We start from the raw sequence: 22,163 nt of genomic DNA, 5'->3' as shown, positions 1-22,163 counted from the left end.
CAGGATGAATGTTCTATCCAATTACTAATGCTCTTGAGAAAAATAAGAAAAGCATAAGAAGAATAGTTTTTGTTTTGGGCATTTCTCTCCAGTTGACATGCTGTGTTCCTCTCTGAAGTCCCCTGGGGTGTACCGTTCTTGGCAAACAGACAAATGGAACGGACCTGAAAGACTTAGGCCTCTGGGACGTTGAGCGAGTTACCTGAACGGGAGCTGTGGAGGAACCAGGCTTGTGCCATGCTTCTGACAGCTTTCCCCATGGCCTTGGGCTGGTTAACCCAGAGATTTGCAACAGCTTGCCTCTTCCAAGCTAAACACTGGGCTCCGAGTTATTAACTCCAACTAAAGCAACTGCCTTGAGGAATCCAAGGCAAAATGAAACTTACAAAGGAAAAGACCTTTAAATGCAGCATGCAAATAACACTGTGGGATTTGGGGAAAGTTCCTGTTTGGAAAGTATGCATGCATTTGAGAAAACTGTAATAAAATCGTTCCTCTTGATGTGTCTTAAAGGGCCATGTGGAAGGTAATATAAATATGAAGATGGTTGGTTGACTGATGGATTGACTTTAAACTTACTGATGGAGGACAAGTACTGTGACATTAAATCACCTCCATAGCCTCGCAGCGAAAACAAAGGTGTGGGGACGTTTGGAGTCTCAGTTGTATGCTGCTAGCTAGTGTGGAGGATGGATGACAAGAAAATAAATTTCAAAGTGTGTTGTGGCATGTCCCAAAGATAGTCCTTTGCCAATAAAGCATTCTTCTACCACTGGAAATTTCTTCATGAAACTTGGGAAACCAGCAGATGGAAGGTGTCATGGACCACATGCTTGTGTCCCTTGAGATATCAGAGACTGACACCCTCATCCCTTCTGTGGTGTCCCAGTGAAAAGACAGGTGTTAGGTGGAAGAATTGGCTCAGCCATTAAGGGCTCTGGCTGCTCTTGCAGAAGACCCGGGTTTGATTCCCAGCATCTACATTGTAGCTCATAACCATCTGTAACTCCAGTTCCAGGGGTTCTGACCTCTTCTGCTGGCCTCCGTGGGTAGCGAGCATGCACATGATACACGTTCACACATGCACACATACATACATATATATGAGCAAAACACACATACATATAAAATTAATCTAAAAAGAAAAATAATGGAAGGAAGGAAGAAAAAAGAGATGAGGGATAGAGATAGGTGTCAGCAAAGCAGAAAGTAGTTTCCAAACCAATAGTGTGTGAATTTGGTACTAGCTTCCAAATCAATCACTGCTTTGATGTGAGACATCTATGTTCCAGAATTGTAAGAGATAAATGCTGTTTGTACCATCCTGCTAGGGCTCTGTGTGATAGCTACATACGCTGTCTAAGACAGGACTATTTAAAGAAGGGGTGTGTGTATGAACTGAATTTCATCACTAGAATCCAGAGAATTAGGAATTTACCCAAATATCTCTGTGCTTTCATTTGAGTTCTATAAACTCCCCTTTGGATGTTAGACTGGACCTCAGAGACAGTGGCTTAGTGTTCCCATGGCTTTTGAGCATCTCCAGGGGTGGCAGTTGTCCTTCATAAATGACCAAGCCAGGCATGGTGGTGGTACACAAGTGTCTGGGGGAAGTGCTGTCCTTCCTGTAGGACATGCTTTTTTACTACTGTTATTAGAGCACAGTTGGACAGGCTAAGTCTAAGATGGTGCCTACACTTTCTCAGCTCCTGGCATATATGCCCATGGGAGCTGTCTTCCCTTTGTACGTATGTGTTGAAGGAAGCGCTAAGAATTGTTTCTAATCTGAAGTGTATTGAAGAGATGATGGGAGTTCACTTCCTCCCTAGATGTAAATCGTGTCTTGTTTGTATATGTTCTCCATTGCCCTCTAAGCTCATATGTTTGATGTTTGAGAGGCCCATCTGGCAAGAGCATAAGGGCAGTTATTTAGTCAGAGAGGCTTTAGTTCAACGCACTTCAAGAAACTAAATCATGTACATTTGTTAGTTTTATGTTGCTGTGACCAAGTTCTCCAACATAAACAGCATAAAGAAGGAAAGATTATTCTGGCTCACGCTAAGAGTTCAGGCTATTATGGGGCCTGGGGACAGGCTTGGTGCAGCATCTTGGTCCACAAACTGGCAGATGAGGAAGCTGAGACGTGACAGGCAGGGCCCAGGAGTAATACTTCTCCAAGGACCTGCCTCAGTGACCAACTTATTCCAGCAAGGCTCTACCTCCCACAGATTCCAGAACCTTCTACCTGCTGGAGGCCAACTGTTCAAAATATGAGCCTATAAAGAGCGGGGGCATTTCAGATTCAGAGGATAAGATCTGCCAACAGTCATGTGAACCTAAATAAAACCTTCCCCAGAAGCCTTCAGATAATACCTAGACTTTGACTCCGTCAAGGGCAGACCTTGGCAGAGAACACCACTGAGCTACCCCTAGACACTGAACTGTAGCTATAAAGCAGCAAATAGTCATTCGTTTACACTACTAAGTTTCTGGCAATTTATTACATGGCCATGGGTAGCTAACATGCTAGTCTACAGTACTTATATTTAGATCATTTTAGAAATACTCAGAGTTATTAAATACCTCTAAATTATTATCTCCCAGAATGAAGTGTTTGTTCTGAAAACAAAAAACCTCATTCATCTTCAGCACAGTGATTTGTCGGCCCTGGATGCTTATAGCCCTCATGCAGAAGGTACTGTGTTATTCTCAGTGTGGAAGCTAGACCCCTAAGCTGGCTAGGAAGGCACTTGTGTTTGCAGCGCCTAGGTGTCCCCAGTGGGCAGCCAGGGTGGAGAGCCCTTCACTTAGGGTCATATTGCATCATTGTCTGGTACTTTGCTGGTGGTAGTTTTGTCCTCTTTTCCTGAGTCTGGAAATGTTGACATCCACTCCCAGGGTGCCCAGCTTCACAATTAAGACATGATTTTAATAAAAGAAAATCTCTGTTTCTGTGTCTGGTTTAAATTTTCCCATTTTTATTGGACAGGAAGATACACAATGCCAGGCCATGTGGCTCATGCCCAGCCATCTCGCAGGGACAGAGGATACAGCCAACTCATGAGCCCTTAATGGGAAGCAGAATTCATTGAAAAACTCAGATAACTGAAGTTTCATTTCACTTCCTTTTAGGGGCCTCTTCCAGGATTCCTTAGTAAAAGCCAAAGAACTCCCCTGCCCCGCCAGATAAACCTAGGTAAACCCACCCAGATAAACGTTCTAGGCTTTTACCCTTTTGCCTTGTGAAGCCTCTGGTGACAATGCTAACCAGCTTTACAGATGTCAAGGGAACAGCAGCAAGAACAGGATGTGGGAAGGAAAACAGGAGCTTGTGAAGTGTGCCCCACCCAGAGAAAAGTAGTGTCAAGGCAACTAAGAGGTGACTTTTATATCTCCTCTATAGTCGTACAAGATGGGAGCGTATAGCGCTAGCTTACAGGTGTTTGCACCATCCTTTGGGAAAGCTGGGGGCTGGAGGGAGGCTGAATGGTTATGCACGGAACAAGTAACTTCAGATGGTGGCCACGCAGCTGCTGTGTGCAGGATTCTCAGGATTTGAATTTAAAATGCCCCCTCCCACAGGTGAATACGCCGACTGTTGGTCCCAGGTGGACTATGGAGGCAGCAGTAACAGAGTCTACCGGCAGAGGGAGGATGACGAAAGACTTCTGGCATTAAAATTTCATGGTGCTTACTTCTTTGCACAGTGGTATAAATTATGTTTACCACTACTGAACTGGGTACTGACAAAACCTGCCATCTTAACCATTTGTATTGTATCTTTTCCTACACTTTCTTAAAAAATGATATTTAGCAAAACTTTCCAAATGGCTCAGTGAGACTATCCCAAGACTTCTAAATCACTAACTCATTTCAAAACTAAAAATGTAGGTAACTATAACGGTTGCTATGGAGATTAAGAATCACGTACTTAAGAACAAGTTTGAAACACAAATGGGATTTTCTCAGTGATGGACAAAGAGAGGCCAAAGGGGAAGGGATAAAAAATATATGATCTAGTCAAAGACACTGGGTTCTGGGATGCGGCTTAGGGTGAGGAACTATATTGAGGGGGAGGAGGCTAGTCTTCATTGTCACCTCTGGTTGTGTCTGTAAGGAGGTGTTTACCTTAGGTTAACAGGTGCAAAGACAGCCCCCACCTGTGCATGGAAGCCTTCTGCCGGCTAGGGGCAGGAACTAAATAAAAGGAGAAAGCGTGTGAGCTCCGGAAGGTCTTCATGCTATCTCCCAACTGTGGATGCAGTGCAACCAGCTGCCTCAGGCTCCCGCTAACATGCCTTTCCTGGCATGGTGGGCTTTACCCTCGAACTTCCATACCTTTCCTGGCATAGTGGGCTGTACCCCCAAACGCCAAGCCCTCCCCGGCAAGGGGGGCCGGAACCCCAAACGCCAAGCCCTCCCCGGCAAGGGGGGCCTTAACCCCCAAACTCCAAGCCCTCCCCGGGAAGGGCCGCCGGAACCCCAAACTGCCATGCCTTCCCTGGCATGGTCGGCTGTACCCCCAAACTGCCATGTCTTCCCTGGCATGCTGGGCTGTCCCTCAAATTGTGAACCAGAATGAGGTGTATTGCCTTAAGCCTCTTTTGTCAGGGATTTCATAACAGCAATAAGTAAAATGACAAATATAGAGGGAGACAAGCCAGAAGGAACTGAGCAGATTGGTTTTTGTTGAGGTATTATACATAGATACACACACATACATACATATATGTAACTAAGTGAGTTTTGTTTCACCTTCACAATATTGTGCAAACATCATTATTGACTGTAGAACTTTCTTTTCTGACATTGAGGATGACCCTGGAAGTACCACAGCTACACCCACAGCGTCCAGAACACTGTTACTCCTCCAAAGGAATGCTGAAGCCATTCATTCTCTGTTCATCCCAGCACCTGGCCATCATCAATCTTCTTCCCGTCCCTTTTCCTTCTGGAACCAGAACGCATGTGTGTGCTGGTCTGCCTGAGGGCACCAATAAATCTCTTGGGCCCTACTTATGTTCCCCATTATTTTTAATTTCTCTATTTGTGCCTGGACAACTAATCTCAATTGATTTATCTTTATTTTTCTCTCCATCTGTTACTAAATTCCTCTTATAGCATCTTCATTTCAGTTATTGTACTTTTCAATTCTAGAATTCATACTAAATGCTTCTTAATAATTTGATGTTTTCTGTTCTGTCTGGTAGGATATTGACTTCTTGGTGTTTCTGTTATTTTATTGTTTATCTACTTTAGTACTCCTAAATAATAGAAAATTCAGGATTTTCTCTTAACTTTCCTGATATAAACAGCCTTAGACCCAAGGCTCAGGAAATCATTGTGGACATTTTGGCAATGTAGGCAGATTGTCTGTTTTAACTACTTACTCAAGAGCTATGAAGAGTAAGCTCAGAATGGATACGCAGACCAGTGAGACCTACTATGAGTGGATTCACAGACCAGTAGACCTACTACTGCCATACCATGACACTAAGAACTCCTATCTATGAGCATCCCTTTGGCTTCTATCTCAGATATAGTTCAGCATCAGCAACATAACACCACAGTGGCCTGGGGTTCCTGTGCTCTGTACACACTGACACCAATAAGTACCCACAGCTCCCTTTGTACAAGTCTAGGAAAACTTAGACTATATTACAGTGTTATTACGGGACTTTGCTCCAACAGGGTCCATGACCTCTGTTTATTCAAGGGATGCTGTGAACTCTCATAGGTCTCAGAATCAGTTTAAGGGCTATGACTCCCTGAAAGTAGAGACTAAAAGCAGACTTTTGATTGCTAGATCTAGATTGCTTGATGTTCGTTATAGTGATCAGTCTGATGATTACTATTGGACCATCTTTTTCATCTGTGCAATCTCATGACCACCCATTTGGGTAACTTATTTGGCTCTGATTCCTTTTACAGATGGCATGCTCGCTTTGTCTCTTGAAGCTCAGTACATTCTGTGTTTCTGTGCCATAGAGAGTATTTCCCACAGGTTTCTCTCATCTGGAGATCAGAGGATGCTTACTTCTGTGCTTCCCAGGGATGCTGGGACTCAACTCTTTCAAAAGGAAATGTGTTCCAGATATTATATAAAAGTAAAATAGCAATTTTTAATTTATAAATGAGTCTTAAGTACAGACTTAGCTACTTAGTTATACTAATCAATTTTTTGAAGATTTATTAATTTTTATTTTATCTATATAAGAGCTTCTTTTGCACGTAGTCTGTATATCACATGTATGTAATGCCCATGGAAGTCAAAAGAGGGTACCAGATCCCCGGTTTGTGAGTCACCCTGTGGGTGCTGGGAATTGAACCCAAATCCTCTAAAAGAGCAGCCAGTGCTCAACTGCTGAGCCACCTCTCCAGCCCCTGACACTAGCAGCTTCCACTATTTCCATTACAGAATATGGTTCTATTGGGAACCATCTAGGCTTGCATAACTACACATGTAACATTTTATTAATGGCAGTTTTGTTGTCATTAGAATTTTTTAGTCTAAGTATTGGTTGGTGAAAGCTAGTATAGTTGTTTAACAGTGGTCAGGGAGGTGGGAAGAAGGTATGAAAAAGGAAGAAGGAAGCCTTGGTGATAAGTTGTGAATCATGTCAAGTGTTTCCTTTTGATAGTTTCATAAATGGGGGAGATAAATGTGGGCAAATTAGCTTTGGCCATCTTCTTGCCAGTCCTCACAGGCTGAGGAGGCCGTGGGAAGTAGAAGGTGGAAGTCAGCACTCACTGGGGATTCAAGCACAGAACCAAGATAATGGTTTCAGGGAGTATCAGGGCCATCGTGGACCACTCTTGTGCTTGGGGCTGGCATGCTTCTTTCTGGCTTTTGTCATGGTGTGAATAGGTCTGAGAACGTCTAGAAGATAAAGACATGAGTCCCCAGTAATGAAGATCTGTGGTTAAAGGGAATGTTGGAATCAGACATTTTAGTCTGTTTTCTGTTGCTATAACAAAATACCTGCTATGGTGATTCATTAATAGAGGACTATTTATCACATGGTCCTAGGAAGCCTAAGGACTTGGTACTAATTATCTAGGGGCAATCATAACAGGGTAAAGGGCATCACATATTGAGCAATGCAATAGTAGCAGCTCAGGTCTCTCTCTTAAAGCCATCTTGGTAGGGTACTCTCATCTCACCAACTCCTAATTACCTCCTGAAAGTCCTACCTTCAACATGCGATCTGAGTTTGTTTTCAACATGTAGGAAGTCATCACAGGGAAAGGGTATCTTAAAGACCCTGCACGTAGCAGTAGAAGCAGGCTTCTCCCCTTGATGGAGGGAGCAGGGGAGGGTGCAAACCTACATAGTGAGTTAAGAAGGTGGCAGAACTGAGGGAACACACTAAGGCTGAATTTTCTCTATAAACTGGAGGGACAGCCAACTACTCTGTGTGGAAGAAAGGGAGATGCTAAGATATTTTTTAAAAAGCAAAAGACTTATGGTAGGTAGAAAAGAAGGGCCAAAGTTTCATATGGGAATCAATAAGAAAATTATATGCAATCCTACCAAATAGTCTCTTTCCAACAAAGTTGATTATGTCATATCCATGTACAAAATTATTGACTTGTGACTTTCATATGCATGTGTAGCCCATACATACAAGTATCATGTACTATGATTGATTGTAGTCACCTCTCCCTCGTTTCCCTTCTTGTCTGATAAGCTTCCTTACTATGACACACATTGAACCTTTCTGGCAAATGCTAATAATAGGAAGTAGAAGAATAAGAAGGGATTAAGTGAGTATGAGGACTGTGCTGTGTCTCCTCAGGCTGAGGAGACAGGGCTGTCCCATTTACGGATGAGCAGGTACAGAGCGAAGGGAAGCTAGAATTGAGGGCTTGGTTAACCACCTGCACAGCTGTGCCCCTTGAGCCATTTATTTCTTGAAACCTTAGATACCTGTTGGAGAACAGGAATTGAGCTCTCTACTTTATAAAATTATGAAGACTATTAAATGAAATAATCTGTAAGAAAGAGTCTAATACATGCTGGGGTGCTTTAGTGTTTCTAGGGGAGAAATGTGTTTCTAGGGGTTGGGCTCTTGTTACACAGCCCCAGTCTGGCCTCAAACTTGGGATTCTCCTGCTTCTGCCTCCCAACTGTAGGATTACAGGTGTGTGCCACCAGCGCAGTTAGGGTGCTTGATTTTTGGCAAAAAAAAAAACAAACCCTCATAGACTATGAATTGTTGTTGATTCTGCCATTTGATTGAAAGTCAATGTGATTTGAGTTTGTAATCTTTCTCTTCAAAGTTAGATAAGTCTTGTGCTCCAGATGCCAGGATTCCAGTAACTTCTACCAGGTGGGGTCATACTGTGCAATATAGCCCATGTTTAAAACAGTTTTCGAAAGGAGCAAACAGTACAGAAGATACAATGCCCTGAATGGGAATCCACCAAAGACATTGACTCTCGGCACAATGTGGAGCTATGGAAGTCTCATTTCTACACTTGCTACCCTCCACACCTTGCCAGTGGGACATTCCTGGGGACTGTCGTTTAAAGATTCAAGAGTCTACCTGCTTCTTACTTAGTTTGTGATTTTGGAAAAGACGATTCATCTTCTGGTACCTTGAAGGGAAAGGAGACAGTAGCCTGCATTTCACAGAAGGTTCCAGAACAGACTGGAGAAAGGGTGTTTGTTATGTTCTGAGTGATGCTTGGAGTCATCCTTTTATGGAACATTAAACATCACACTCATATGAGTAAGAGGTGGTGAGGGCTCTGGCAAGATGACAAGGTACAAGATTATGGGACCTGGGGAAGTTTCCTTTAGCAAGACTTAGGTACATGTCTGAAGACATTGATTAATAATACCTCCTGTCCCAGGTGAGCGGCAGAGCAGGAGCACAGTTGTGCTGAGAGATGGGAACCCAAGGGGAGGGATACTCAGGTCACATCCATCAGGGGATGGCAGGCACGCAGGCTTGAACAGTCCTCAGTGTTCCAGAGTCACTCCCAGATGTCTGCCCCAATGGCTCTGAATTATTTTTCCAGGCCGAAGTTGGAAATCCCAAAACCTCCCTGATTCAAAGACACGCTCATTGTCTCACTGCTGTTGCAACCACTGCGCATGTTTATTGGGAAAGCAAAACATAGCGCATCTTGGCTTCCACAGTTCACCGAGTCCTGGCTCTGTCATCTCTAAGCTTGCCATTCTCTTGGGAGGCAACAGAACCTCTTTATTTAAATGACCCCAGGGAGAATTAACGAGAAGGCACACCTATGTAGCAAATTAGGAACAGTGCTGTTAAAGGGGCTGAGGGTGGAGGAAGATTGGTCCCAGAATAGAAGTTCCTATCATGCCCAGTCTACCCAAGGGCACAATACTCATACAATACAAGGTACTTCTCACAGAAGTGCCTGGACTTCCGAAAAGCACAAGGGTAGCAGTGTGACAGAATGGCCATTTTATCAGCCTTGTGAGACTAGAGTGGGCTTTGGGTGGTAGACACTAGAGAGACAAAGGATTCTCTCTATTGGTAGGACAACATGGGAGGACATTTGGTCTGGAGGGCCATCAGCAGGAGAGAAGAAGCAGCAGCCACTCAGCTGACTTCTGAATAGCACAGCTGAGACACGATCCGTCTTAAGTGGGAAGGGCAGTGAGCACGCTCTTATTGAACTAACTGCCTTGCAGCTCTTTCCAAAGAGAATGCTTTGTTAAAGAGTTGATTACAAGAAAGTGCACTGTTACACAAATACTTCTATCAGGGTGTGCATAGACCTTTTGAAGGGAACCTGGAGGAGACTGTGTGTGTGTTTCTGGCATAGGGGTTTGGAGGTTGTGTAGAAGCTTGGGTTGGTATACCTAGACAACACCCTTTGGGATCCTGGGTGGGAAGATGGCCCTCACTGAATCCCACCAGGCAGGGAGATGCATTTGCAGAGCAGACAGTAGCGGTGTGCTGGGGTCATTGACCTTGAACTCAAAGGCACGACAGGCTGAGCAAACCAAGTTAAGACTCTACAGTGTCAGAGCTAAGTTCCAATTTGGGAACAAGAGTTGAAAACATCCTTACATGTCCATCAAAAGAGGCCTGGTTCAGACATACAGTAGGGCCAAGTGTACAGCTCAATACTAGAGACTTATCTAACAAGCACAAGATACTAGGTTGACTCCCAGCGTCATGAAACATAGCATGTCCACAAAAGCAATTACTCTTTAGACTAAAACAGACTGTGGGTATCATGTCAGCCCTGGAGGGCTGGGGTTGGAAAACTGATATAAGTTACCTTTACCAATTACCAGCCGCTCAATTCCCTATTCAGTTCCCTTGCTTGTGATAAAGTCATTAAGCCTTAACATGCGTCGGCTGTGAGGGAAATTCTGAATGGAGTTGGGGTCTCTGCACATTTGCATGTGGGCACCCTGCTTCTAAAACTGTGAACAAAAGCAGCAGGCCATTCCGGAAGGCTCTGTAAAACGGTGTCTCTTCAGAATGCAGGCTTGTGCCAGCTCTGATTGCCGAGACTCACGCTGACTCTCTTCTGAAATAAAAAGAGTCCCGTGATATCTTCGTGTATGTTCTCTTCTAGAATGGTCTCTCCACAGTGAAGAGACACTTTTGAGACTGAGGGCCAGACTCAAGATGGCCCAGAACTGGGAGATCCTACTGCTTTAAGGTATTGTGCGGCACCAGGACAGAAAAAGGGCATGCCGTACAATAAGGTCTGAAGCCGAGTGGCCAGTGAGGCCCAGCACCCAATGGAAAGGAAAGTTAAGACTTGTCGTTTTACCCAGTTAGACTCTACCAAATGCCTAATGAGTATCTCCTATAGTGTTTGAAATAAGTGCGTGTACGGAACCCGCATTTATTCCCTCGGGGGAGAGGCAAGGCAGGCCTGCATCCTCCTGCACACGCTACCCGTGCAGGTAGGGGGCGCGCGGGGGCTCCCGGCCCAGGGCATTGAGGTGCTGCTGGGCACCTGCGCTCGCCAGCTTCTCATTGAGTTTTTGATTGACCAGCTCCAGGTGGCGGCTGTTCTTCCGCGCCTGCCTCAGAGACCTCTTGACCTTCTTCACTCGCTCACGGAGCTGCCTGTTGCGCTTCTCCAGGGTGGCCACCTTCTGCTGCAGCTTTTTAACGTGGTCCTCTTCCTCAAACAGGGCCTTTTGCACCGAGGAGCACATGAGCTGGGGGCAGAAACAGCGCAGAGGGAGAGGCAGATGAGTCTCTGAAGCGACAGCTTGGGCAATGACCTTCACCATGACCGTCTCCCTCCACCCAGGAGTCCCACCTGACCTCAAATACAAACAGAACCCCCACTTTCCTCTTTCTTATAAGATTTTTGCATTTAAAATACAGTCTAAGTATTTGTCACTGGCGGCAAGAAGAAATGAACTTCCTGTAACTCAGTAGGCCTATGCAAGGATACGAAGTAGTTCACAGGGGAGGAGCCATGATTGTTTCTTGAGCAAATGAACAGGTGCTTAACCTTGCTGGAACAGGTGCTTTACCTGCTGTCATTCAGAAACCGAAGGAGTGCAGCAATGGGCTATACCTGCTGTGTTAGGTACTCTGCACAATCCAGGGGTGGTCATACGCAAACATTGCTGCTCTATGCAACTACTGTGCCACCTTACTTTATACAGAAGGAACTTCGGCATCTGCAGATTTGGGTGTATGAGGAAGGATCTCAGGACCAGTGTCCTTCACATGCTGAGGGGGGGGGGGGCTGTGTTCATCTAGCCCCAGCCACCTGCACTGGAGTACATCAGTACAGTTAAATGCAGTTTTAAGGCCAGCTGCCCTGGTTTCTCACCTTGCCTTTTCGGCTTCTAAATGCCCTCACATCAGGCAAGCTTCTTGAACTCAGTGTAGTGGACTCTGCATTGCTGCACACTGGCTTTGGAACTGCAAGGTCTGTCCCTAGCTTCTTAGAGTGTTACAAGAGGACAGTCCTCCGTGGTCTTTGCTGGAACCTGCCCTGGTTTACCCCCCCTCCCTTTGCTGGGGCATTTGTAGTTAATAATGAGGTGTGACACAGGATTAAGAAATCCAGGGCCCCTCATCTTCTCTTGGAACATCTCTGAAGGAACATCTTAGCTTCACAGCGTCCCAGTCTAGTCTAGTGAGCTAGACTAGGGCCCCAGGGAAGCTGGAATTACAGTTAGTTTCACCTTTCGCCTGGTCCTCTGTTCCCTGTTTCCCTCCTTCTCCCCGGGGAATGCCTCTAATGCCAAGAGCATCCTCTAAAAATCGCGTCTCCTCTCCTCTCAAGCCACCCCCCCTTTCAGGAAGCCTGACCGGCCACATACAGTTTCCTCATGTGTAGCATAAGATTAACCAAAGGGTGGGGAAATTTAATGAGTTTTATCCAGACAGTTCTTAGACTCGTGCCTAGCACACAGTAAAAGATCACTGTCAGTCAGTAGTCTATGGTCAGACCCACCTAGGCATCTCCACTTTGTGCACCGCAGGCCCGATCACAAACATGCTGGCTCCCGGTTCTTCCTCCAACACATTTTTCTCCTCTTCATCTCAAAGTCTGTGCCATGGTTTCTCTTCTGCTAGAGTGCCATTCTCCCTCAGCTCTCTCTGCACTTTGTTTTTTCTTTTTCTTTTTCTTTTATTTTTTATTTATTTATTTTTTATTTATTTATTTTTGATTTTCGAGACAGGGTTTCTCCATAGCTTTTTGGTTCTTGTCCTGGACTAGCTCTTCTAGACCAGGCTGGCCTCGAACTCACAGAGATTCGCCTGCCTCTGCCTCCCAAGTGCTGGGATTAAAGGCGTGCGCCACCACTGCCCGGCTTGTACTTTTTTTTTTTTAAAGACAAGTCTCGTGTAAGCTGACTTCAGACTTACACTGTAGCCCAGGCTAGCCTTGAGTTCCTGATCTGCTGCCTCAGTGTTGGGATGCTAAGTCCTTGCCACCATGCCCAGCTGTCTGACAACCTCACAAGCCTTCTGTGGGTTCACTTTCATGTTGCTGCCTATACCATACTCTCCTGCAGTTATTCATACATGGGATAATGAGTTCAGTGCTCTTAGGAGATCCCAATATTTCAAGACCTAACTCAACACTGGCCTTTGGTATACTTGTTGCCTGGCCATTTTGGACATATATTAAAAAAGTAATTGAACCAGTGTTTCAAACTTGCTTGTCATTTAATAGTTTTTGGGCTCCTGGAATGTCATGGCTGCAGGGAGACCACATATGCAATACTGCCCTCTCCTGGACAAAATGAGACAACCCCCCCACGCGCGCACACGCACATACATGCAGACACACTCAGGACAAAGTGGGTAGAGAACCCTCCTTGAGGAACTCATTATTTCTATCATGCATGTATGAGTAATTAAGATCTATGTATTTTAAAATTCCATATAGTAGCTAGAATAAGCACTTTCAATTCACTTTTTTTATAGCATGGTCTAGGTATGTGTTACGGAAGATTCTTCTAGAACAGAATAAAAGAAGATAAAAAAATATACGAGAGAGAGAGAGAGAGAGCCAAGTCTTTCCATTTAAACGGAATTCACTACTATGTACTTGACTATCGTATCAAAAAGGAGTTGAAGGGATTAGGAGCATGAGCAACTGCCACGGACAAAGCTTTCCTAGATCACTAACATTCCTAGTCCACATCCCTGCCCAGAGGACAATAAACCCCTATTCTGAAGAATCCAAGGCAGGAAGAGTTACAACTGTAGCAAAAGAACACAGCCAACTACAACAGCCTTGACAATGACCTGAAGAAGCCAAGATGAGACCAAGAGGCACCAAGATGTGTCAGGGGTTAGTGGTGTATCATGACGATAGAGATAGCAAGGTTAAATGTGTTCGTTAGTGAGCGCATCACTGTGGTCCTCACAGCTTCTCCTTCCTCTGATAGGATCTAAGAAAGACAGCAAGGGACTCAAAGAACTTGTCCAGTGTCGCCCGTAGCAAAGCCATAATCTAAGACTACTAGCACACAGGTCTCTCCACCTCGGTTAATATGCCATGTACATGGACACAATGCCAAGAAATAATGGTATTATTTCATACATATAAAACCTAAGGTGGGCCTTCTGGATTCTGGCCATCAGCCCCCTACACACACACACACACACACACACACACACACACACAGAGAGAGAGAGAGAGAGAGAGAGAGAGAGAGAGAGAGAGAGGGACTCCTCCCCCCTCCCTTAAAAAGTGAGAACCCCTAGAGGAGAGCTATGCTTTTCAGATACATGTTTCTTTAAGAAAATCCTGTTTGGGCAATGCTTTCCAAATGAAATCAATCTCTTAAAATTTGCTGGGGGCGGGGAAAAAAAAAAAAAGCCAAGCCACTCCATTTGTTCATTTAGCTTTGAGGTATTTTTCAGAAACCTGAGCTGCAGAGGAAAAATGCTGGGCTGGGCTGCAGCAGGTCCTGCACGTTCTCTTTGAAGAAATGAAAAGAAGGATCTTGGGGAAGAGGCCCGAAGTCAAAGATTCCCTAGCTCTTTCTTGTAGAACCCCTGCACTTCCCCCAGGCTAACCTGGGGAAAGGACTCTGGCTTGGTGCCAAGCACCTCCACTTTGCCTGCAGCCAAGTTTTATCTGGAAATTTGTGGTGGAGAGGATCCCTGCTTGGGGCAAATAGGCAAACCGCCAGGAGGTGGAGACTTCTTTCTTATGTTTATCAACTAGGCTTATCTTTTAAGATGTCATTTTCTAAAGCTAAAGAAGTAACAAAATGATTGTAGATCAACTTTTGAAAAGATAAATTAGGTGGACCTAGCCTGGGCAGATGGTTCAGCTGGCATAACTCAAACATGAAGACCTGCTTCAGTTCCCCAGACCCCAAGTAAAAACCTCACGGCAGACGTGCACACTTGTCACGGGAGAGCTAGACACAGGATTATCCCTGAGTCTTGTTAGCCACCTAGCCTAGTCTACTTGGCAAGCCCCAGGTCCCATAAGACTCAAAAGTGTGTGGGGCCAGCCAGATGACTCAGCAGATAAAGGCACCTGCCACCAAAAACCTGGCAACCTAAGTTTAATCTCCAGGACCCACATGGTGGAAGCAGAGAAGCAACTCCGGCAAACTGTCCTCTCAACTCTCCATGTGCACTATGGGGTGAATACTTTATTTATACATTCATTATACAAATGTAAGAAATACATAACATATGGTAAGATGAAGAATAACTGAGGAAGGTACCTAATGTTGACCTCTGACCTCCACACACGTGTGCACATGCCTCCCTCACACAAGCATGTATACATATATAGTCACACAAAGAAATAAAACAAGTGGAAAATTTAAATTATCCGTGATTGTATCCACAGCGGATGTTTTACTTTATGCAATTCTAGGGTGGGGTTTATGGGTATAGGTAAGTGCATAAAGATTTTAAACAATATTTGAATCATGTTGCCACTAGACTGGCTATTCTACTTTTTACCCTGAAATTTTATCATGAGTATCATTCAGATGTTGGTCTGGATACGGTTTTCACTGAGTACCTCAATAGAAACCAGCGTAGGGGCACTGCGAGGTGCCCAGTAACTAGTCAAGGGCCCTTTCTTCGTCTAACCACAGACCGAGAAGAGGGATAGCGGGATTGCTGCTCATACATCCTTGAGGCCATTTGGGTCACCCACCTCCACTGACAGGACAAACATAAGAGTATCCCCTTCTGTACCTTGGTTGGGTATCTTCCTATCTGATTGCCTCTCCCCCCAGGAAGCTTGGGTTCTGTGAGAAGGTTTCACTGTCGAGAGGTTAAGGAAGGGTATCCATGATATGGTTTAGAATCACCCATCGTTTCCAAACTTGTTCAGCTCAATTATACGCTTTCTTCTTCCCTCCCCTTTCCTCTCTTCCCCATCCTCCCCACTTTCTTCTCTCTTTCCCTCCCTGCTTCCCCCTCACCTCTTCATGTTTTCTCCCCAGAAAAAAAAAATTGCCATTCTGTATCTGGGCAATGTGAGGGGTAGAATTTTTCCTGGGTTACTTGGCAGCATGCTGGTAAACTTTGTGTCTGGGTTACTTGGCAGCACGCTGATAAGCTTTGTGTCTGGCCAACCAAAAACAGTGCATTTGAGCATCGCTATTTCATACTTGTGGGCATAATGAATGTGTCCCGCGAGTTCTTTTCTTCACAGCTGCTTTCAATTTAAACAACCACCTACAAGGACAAGACAACATGTACTTTCTGAAGTATAAAAAAACAAAAGGACTATCCACAAGTAACAAGACAAATAGCTTGCCTTTTTAACACCTCATTCATGTTCTTGGGATTTAAAATGAGAAGGAAGTGGAGGAGGATTTAAAAAAATGGAGATTAGTGGTAATCTAGCTATGACCTATCACAAAATCTGGCCCCACATCAATAAAGATTTATTGGAACACAGCGACAATTGTATGTTTGCATTTTATCAGTGGCATTTACTATGCTATAATGACAGAGTTGAGTAGTCGTCACAAAGACCTTATGATCCACAGGCTTAAGATGTTTACTATCTGGTTCTTCTTAAGGCTGGGCATCAGGGGACATCTGAAACCTGACCTCAGGAGGGACTCGAGACAGATGTAGGTGAAAATGTGATAGTTAACCACTGGGTGGGGTAGGAGGGAAGGTGGTCTACAGCCAAGGCATGGGGGAAGGGCAAAGAACAGATGACCATCTGAATCAGAGCCTGCCAAGGACCCTGTATGCCCACACCTCACCTCTCACTCATTTTCATATTGCCCTGAACACTGATGCAAGGTATCCGCAGTCTTTGTCAAAAGGATCACTTCATTCCATCCCAGCAGATTGTGGTCAATTTTAAAAGTCCAGATGGAAAAGTAAACTTTATACAACTTGTAACTGTAGAAGATCTAGAAACAGTAGACAGTAGAGACCAGGATTGCTTCACCATGTGTGGTTCAGGGGCTCAGCTGCCTGTGCCCAAATACCCACAGGTTCTTTTTGGCTCTTCTGTAATTCAACTGGAAATTAAGCCTTGCTGTCAGATGTGTGTGGAGGCAGGCAGGGAAGTCACATTAACCCAAAGTGATCCCCAAGCTGGGTGAAACCAACAGCTACTGGGGAAACACCCAAACCTCGGAAGTGACGAGCAGAGCAGTTCTTATGAGGACTCTTTGGAGGGACAGCTTGAGATGCCAACGACAGCCCTTGACTTGGCAGTGGGTCCTTTGCTCCACCCAAAGTGTGTGTTAGGAGCCCAACAGAAGCAAAAGCAGATGCCCCAGATAAGCGGTGGCTGGAAGGTGAGGTGCGTGGGGAAGAGGAAGGTGGCTACAGGGTTAAATCGAAGGCCATAGGAAAGAGTTGCCATGTGAGTTCTCTCCCATTGGACAGAACTGCATAGAGTCCCAGGCTCCCCACTTGGCCTGTGTGAGCTCATCCCAGGCCCCTTCCCCATTATGCTTAGCTAAGGAAGGGGCCATCAAGCATTCCTAATAAAAGAGGATTTCACAGTGAGGCAAAACTGGATGATTAAGGTAGCTAATATATCAAGTATTTGAGCTAAGGCAGAGAGTAAACAGTACACTAAGCCTTTTCTATTCGTGCATAGTTGACCCTCACTGATTGAAAGCTCTGCTCAGCCACAGTAGGGTCTCTCAAACGAGCAGAACTTTGCACAGTATTTCTTACGCTTAGAAAAATCTCTCCTGACCCTCTCTCCCATCTTTGCACAATTGGTAATATTCTTTGTGTTCCCCAAATCTTCTTTCAGAGTCACCCCCTTCATGAGGCCTTGCTGGTTCCTCCAGGCAGAGCCCACGTGTGTGCAGTGTACCATTCTCTTCTGGTGCATCTGACTATCCTAGGCTTTGAACCCTTGAGTATAAGATCTTTGTATTCAGTACCTAGAACACAGAGTACTTAATGACCAACAGAAGGAAAAGCTGCAAGTAGAAACAGAAATAAGCTCAAAGGTTTGAACATGAGCAACCAAGAAAATGATCTTTTGGAGTGTCAAAATGGATCTACCAACATCCCTGTGAGTCCCTGATTTCCAAGAATAAGTTCAGTTTTGACCACTTATTCTGATTATATCAGAATGGGATTTTAGGAGTCCTGAAATTAGTGAATTTTCTTTTTCTGGTCCTTCCCTGTCTTACTTGACTGGATTATTTTGTACATCCTCATGTCAAATCCTACAGAAGCAGAGCATGTTGCAAATGAGAAAGTGTTTCAGGGGGGAAGATGCCGAACTGCCTAAGACTCAATGTACCAGTTAGCTTCAGCCCGCAACTTGACATAACACAGGGTCTTCTGAAGGAGCCTTCCACTGCGGAGCTAGCCAGATCATATTGTTCCCATGCCTTCCTCTTTGATACGATAGTTATTCACCACCTCTAGCTTTGTTCTATGACGAGAGTTAGCAACCTTCTACAGATTCCCAGGGAGATGCACTATTTTCTCTCGGCTGTGTTGGGAAGAGGACTGGTAAGTGCTGGGTCGTGGGATGCTGCTTCTGACCCCAGCTGCTTTTCTAGAGCCAGCAGGAGAAGGAAGGGCTGAAATCACAGAGTCTTGGGAAAGAAGGCCACTCAGCTCTTTCCACTGTAAGTGGAGAGGAGGCTCCCACCTGAACTGAGAAAGGGGGTGTTTTACATTTTTAGTGGCTTTCCAGGAACTCACCCAAAAAAATTCAGCGTCACGGTAGATGGGACATGGATCTAGCTGCAGGAAGCCATTTGGATGATGGCCTTGAGTATCGGTAGTCTTCTCGGTGAAGTTTCAGAAAGACATCTTCCAGCTCTTACTGCCTCCTGAAATATCATAACCCTCCCTTAGCCAGTCATGTCAGCTGATCCTCTTCCCATACAGAGGGTGCTCTACGCTACAGACTGGCTGATGCGGTGGACCCTTGAGAGGGAAAGTGTCATCCACGGATCTGGAGTCTCAGGTTTGTAAAGATATGATGGTTAATCTGGTGTGTGTGTGTGTGTGTGTGTGCGTGTGTGGGTGTGCATGTGTGTGTGTGCACGCGTGTGTGAGTGTGCATATGTGCATGCACGTAAAGCCCCTATAACACCTCATATTGTATGGGCAGAAGGGTCTGACGTAGCTTCTTCAAAACCACCAGATAACCTTGCTGCTATTGGAGTAAGACGGGCTTTCTTCATTCCTGCCCTGGTCCTTGGTGTACTGGCCCTGGATGAATAGGCTGCACTGTGCCACCAGTGCACTCTTTAAACTTTACATCTTGGACCACTGCTGGTGCCTAAAATGATGCTCATGCTCTGATGACCTCAAGACAGACACTCCTGATGCCAGGGTGTAACAACAAGGCTATGGAGGAAGTCAGGCTGGACTGCAGACCAAGTGTCTATGGCACCAGCTCCCCCGAGGAGCAGAACCACAGCTCCTGATCCGTCCCACTGACGCCATTCACCCACCCCACCTTTGATCTGACGCCAGTAGCTAGCTTCAGCCTCCAGCTCTTCCACTGAGAGAGGCAGTGGACTCTGCTTCTCCTCCCGTGGCTCCTGCATTTGCCTGGCATCCTCATGGCTGGCTGGAAACCCCAGAGCCCCTGCCACCCACCGTACTGGGGCATGTGATGGGAATGTATGAGCTGAGAGCCTGCTCATGTTTACTTCTCAGAGAACAGTGACTTTGTCCACATGGCTACATCCAGGGCCAGGCTCAGCTGAGATTGTTTATCTGGGAGAATTTATCAAATTTAGACACAAGTTTTTTTGCTCCTGAATTAAGACAGGTGGCCCTGGACCTGAAAGGGGTGAAGACCTATGTATGCCTCCTTAGGTTGGAAAGTGCAGGCAGTGAAAATTGTAAGACTTTGCTTCAAATGTGGCTTGGATACTTGCTGACTTCCTGAGTGTTCTTCCTTCCCCTTTCTTCTCCCCACCTTCTCCTCCCCCCTCCTTGTCCCTCTCCTTCCCCCCTTCCTCCTCCTTCCCCTACCTCTCTGTAGCATACGCATGCATTTGTGGCTATTTCCCCGTGCGTGGGCATATAGACAGCAGAGGTCAATATTGCTCTCCACCTTACATTTGAGACAGGCTCTCTCAGTGAACTGAAGTTCAGTGATTCAGCTGGGCTAGCTGCCAGCAAGTCTCAGAGATCCTCCTGTCTTCAGCCCCCCTGAATTCAGAGTGTGCACCAACACGCCAGGTTCTTAGAGTGCTAGGGTTCAAGCTTGGGGCCTTGTGCCTACATGACAATCAGTTTACCAATGGAGTTATTACCCAACCTTCCCCTGCCTTTCTTAAATCTGAGACTGTCCGGGGTGGGGGGAACAGAGCATCATGGGGAAGCCTTGGAGGTCACTTACATGTTGACGTGGCTGTGGTACCACATTGCCAGCCAGATTCAGTCAATAATTTTATGTCCCAGAATGAAATCTCAGTTGATAATTTATTTGGTAAAAATGTGATTGGAAAAGTTACAGATAACAAATGGCTCAGGGACAGTGATAAATACCGCTGCCAGTTCAGGGCTGTCTTTCCTGGCATGTGCTGGAGGCAATCTTTGAAAACTGGAAAGCTTTAATAACAGGGCAAAATTTCCATGTGGAAACCGCTGGCTGAAAGGACTTTACCCAGTGCCCAGCTTTGGCCAGATTCTCTGATGTGTAAAAAGTGGATACTGCCTGTCAGAGAAAAGTGAAAATGTAAATAAGTTTTAAAACGCCTTCATTAACCTTCCTTCATATAAAATGCCAAGTCATTCCCTGTCCATCTTTAACAGTCACTGCTGTACCTTCCTTGCTGAGTAAAACGATCAGTTATCAAAGTATCGGAAACTGCTGGAAAACACGGGATGTAAGTGATTACACTATTCAAAGACAAGTCTCATTTCTCTTAGTGTGGTTTTTTTTTTATTTTAAACCTGGTTATAAATCAATTAGTATTGGTTGTTTATTTTTTTAAATGGTGTAGGGGTATAGCTCAATCATAAATGACTTGCCCAGCATATGTAAGGCCTTGAGTTTGATCCCCAACATGGCAAAATTATGAATTTTTATTACCAAATAAAATCGTAAATATTTATGAATATTTGAAATATGTATATATTATATAATGGCTAAATTAAGTTATTAACATGCATGATCTCACATAATTTTAGTAATGACATTGGTACCAATTTTTTTTCTTTAAGGATTTCTTCTGGTCGTTTTTACCTATGCATACTTGTGTGGGTATGTGGCCATGAGCCCAGGTGCACATGAAGGCTATCGGCGTCAGAAGGACCTGGAGCTAGAGTCATGGGTGGTTGAGAACCTCCCAATGTGGATGCTGAGAACCAAACTTGGGTCCTCTGGAAGAGCAGTAGCCGCTCTCACTTAACTTCCAGCCCCACTTACAGCAAGTTTCAAACACATAATATACATTTGATATAGTATATATTTATAACTTACATAATAGGTATGGTATATTGATTAGGCATAACAATAATGGCCATTAGGCCATTGAACTTTTATTCTTCCTATGTAACTGAAGTTTTGTAGCCTTCAAGCAAATATCCCACCTTTCTCACCCTTGGCCTTTGGCACACACTGTTTTAGTCTCTGCTTCCTTTATTTTATTATTTTATTTTATTTTATTTAGTTCAGGGTCTCTCCACAAAAGCCCTGGCTGTCATGAGACTTACCATGTAGACCAGGCTCACTTTGAACTCACAGAGATTCACCCACTTCTGCCCCCCGTGTGCTAAAATTAAAGGCATGTGCCACCACGCCCAGTGCTATCGTTCTTTTTAGATTTTTGCATGTCAGTACGGTCACAGGCCTGTTTTATCTCACTTTACATACAGTCCTTCGACACTCAGCTCGACTTCATAGCTTGGTGATTGTAACTAATGTAGCAGTGAGCATGGAGCACAGATTCTCACTAATACATTTATTCCATGCCCTTCACACTCACACCGTTTCATTTCAGATACACAGAAGTGAGCAGTAGTGAGATCACTGGAACCTATAATAGTTTTATTCCTGCCCTCCCCCCCGGACCTTCCACACACTTTTCTACAACCTCAGTATTAATTTATAGCTAATTCTCGCTAAGGGTACAAGGGCTCCTTTCCCCTGCCAGTGCAGTACTTAATCTTCATTGTCAACTTGCCTTTAGAATTCTTTCGGAGAGTGACTTTGTCTGTGAAGACATATCCAGGGAATATTAACTGTGAAAGGAAGACCCACACACCACACACACACACACACACACA

At 44.9% G+C, this 22,163-nt stretch overlaps 1 protein-coding gene across 1 annotated transcript in view; it reads right to left on the bottom strand.

Annotated features, from left to right (window-relative positions):
- Positions 1-8,229: 8,229 nt before the first annotated feature.
- The window catches only part of Ccdc3 (coiled-coil domain containing 3), an 84,511-nt gene continuing 70,577 nt past the window's right edge, over positions 8,230-22,163 (bottom strand). The window contains exon 3 of the mRNA XM_005354857.2: positions 8,230-11,167. Within this exon, the coding sequence (XP_005354914.1) occupies positions 10,895-11,167 (273 nt within the window). The 3' untranslated portion in view covers positions 8,230-10,894. The remainder of the gene's footprint in view (positions 11,168-22,163) is intronic.

Source organism: Microtus ochrogaster, chromosome 16, assembly GCF_000317375.1.
Source record: "Microtus ochrogaster isolate Prairie Vole_2 chromosome 16, MicOch1.0, whole genome shotgun sequence".
Lineage (NCBI taxonomy): Eukaryota > Metazoa > Chordata > Mammalia > Rodentia > Cricetidae > Microtus > Microtus ochrogaster.
Note: the sequence above shows the minus strand (reverse complement) of the source record. Positions and strands in the feature narration are given on the sequence as shown.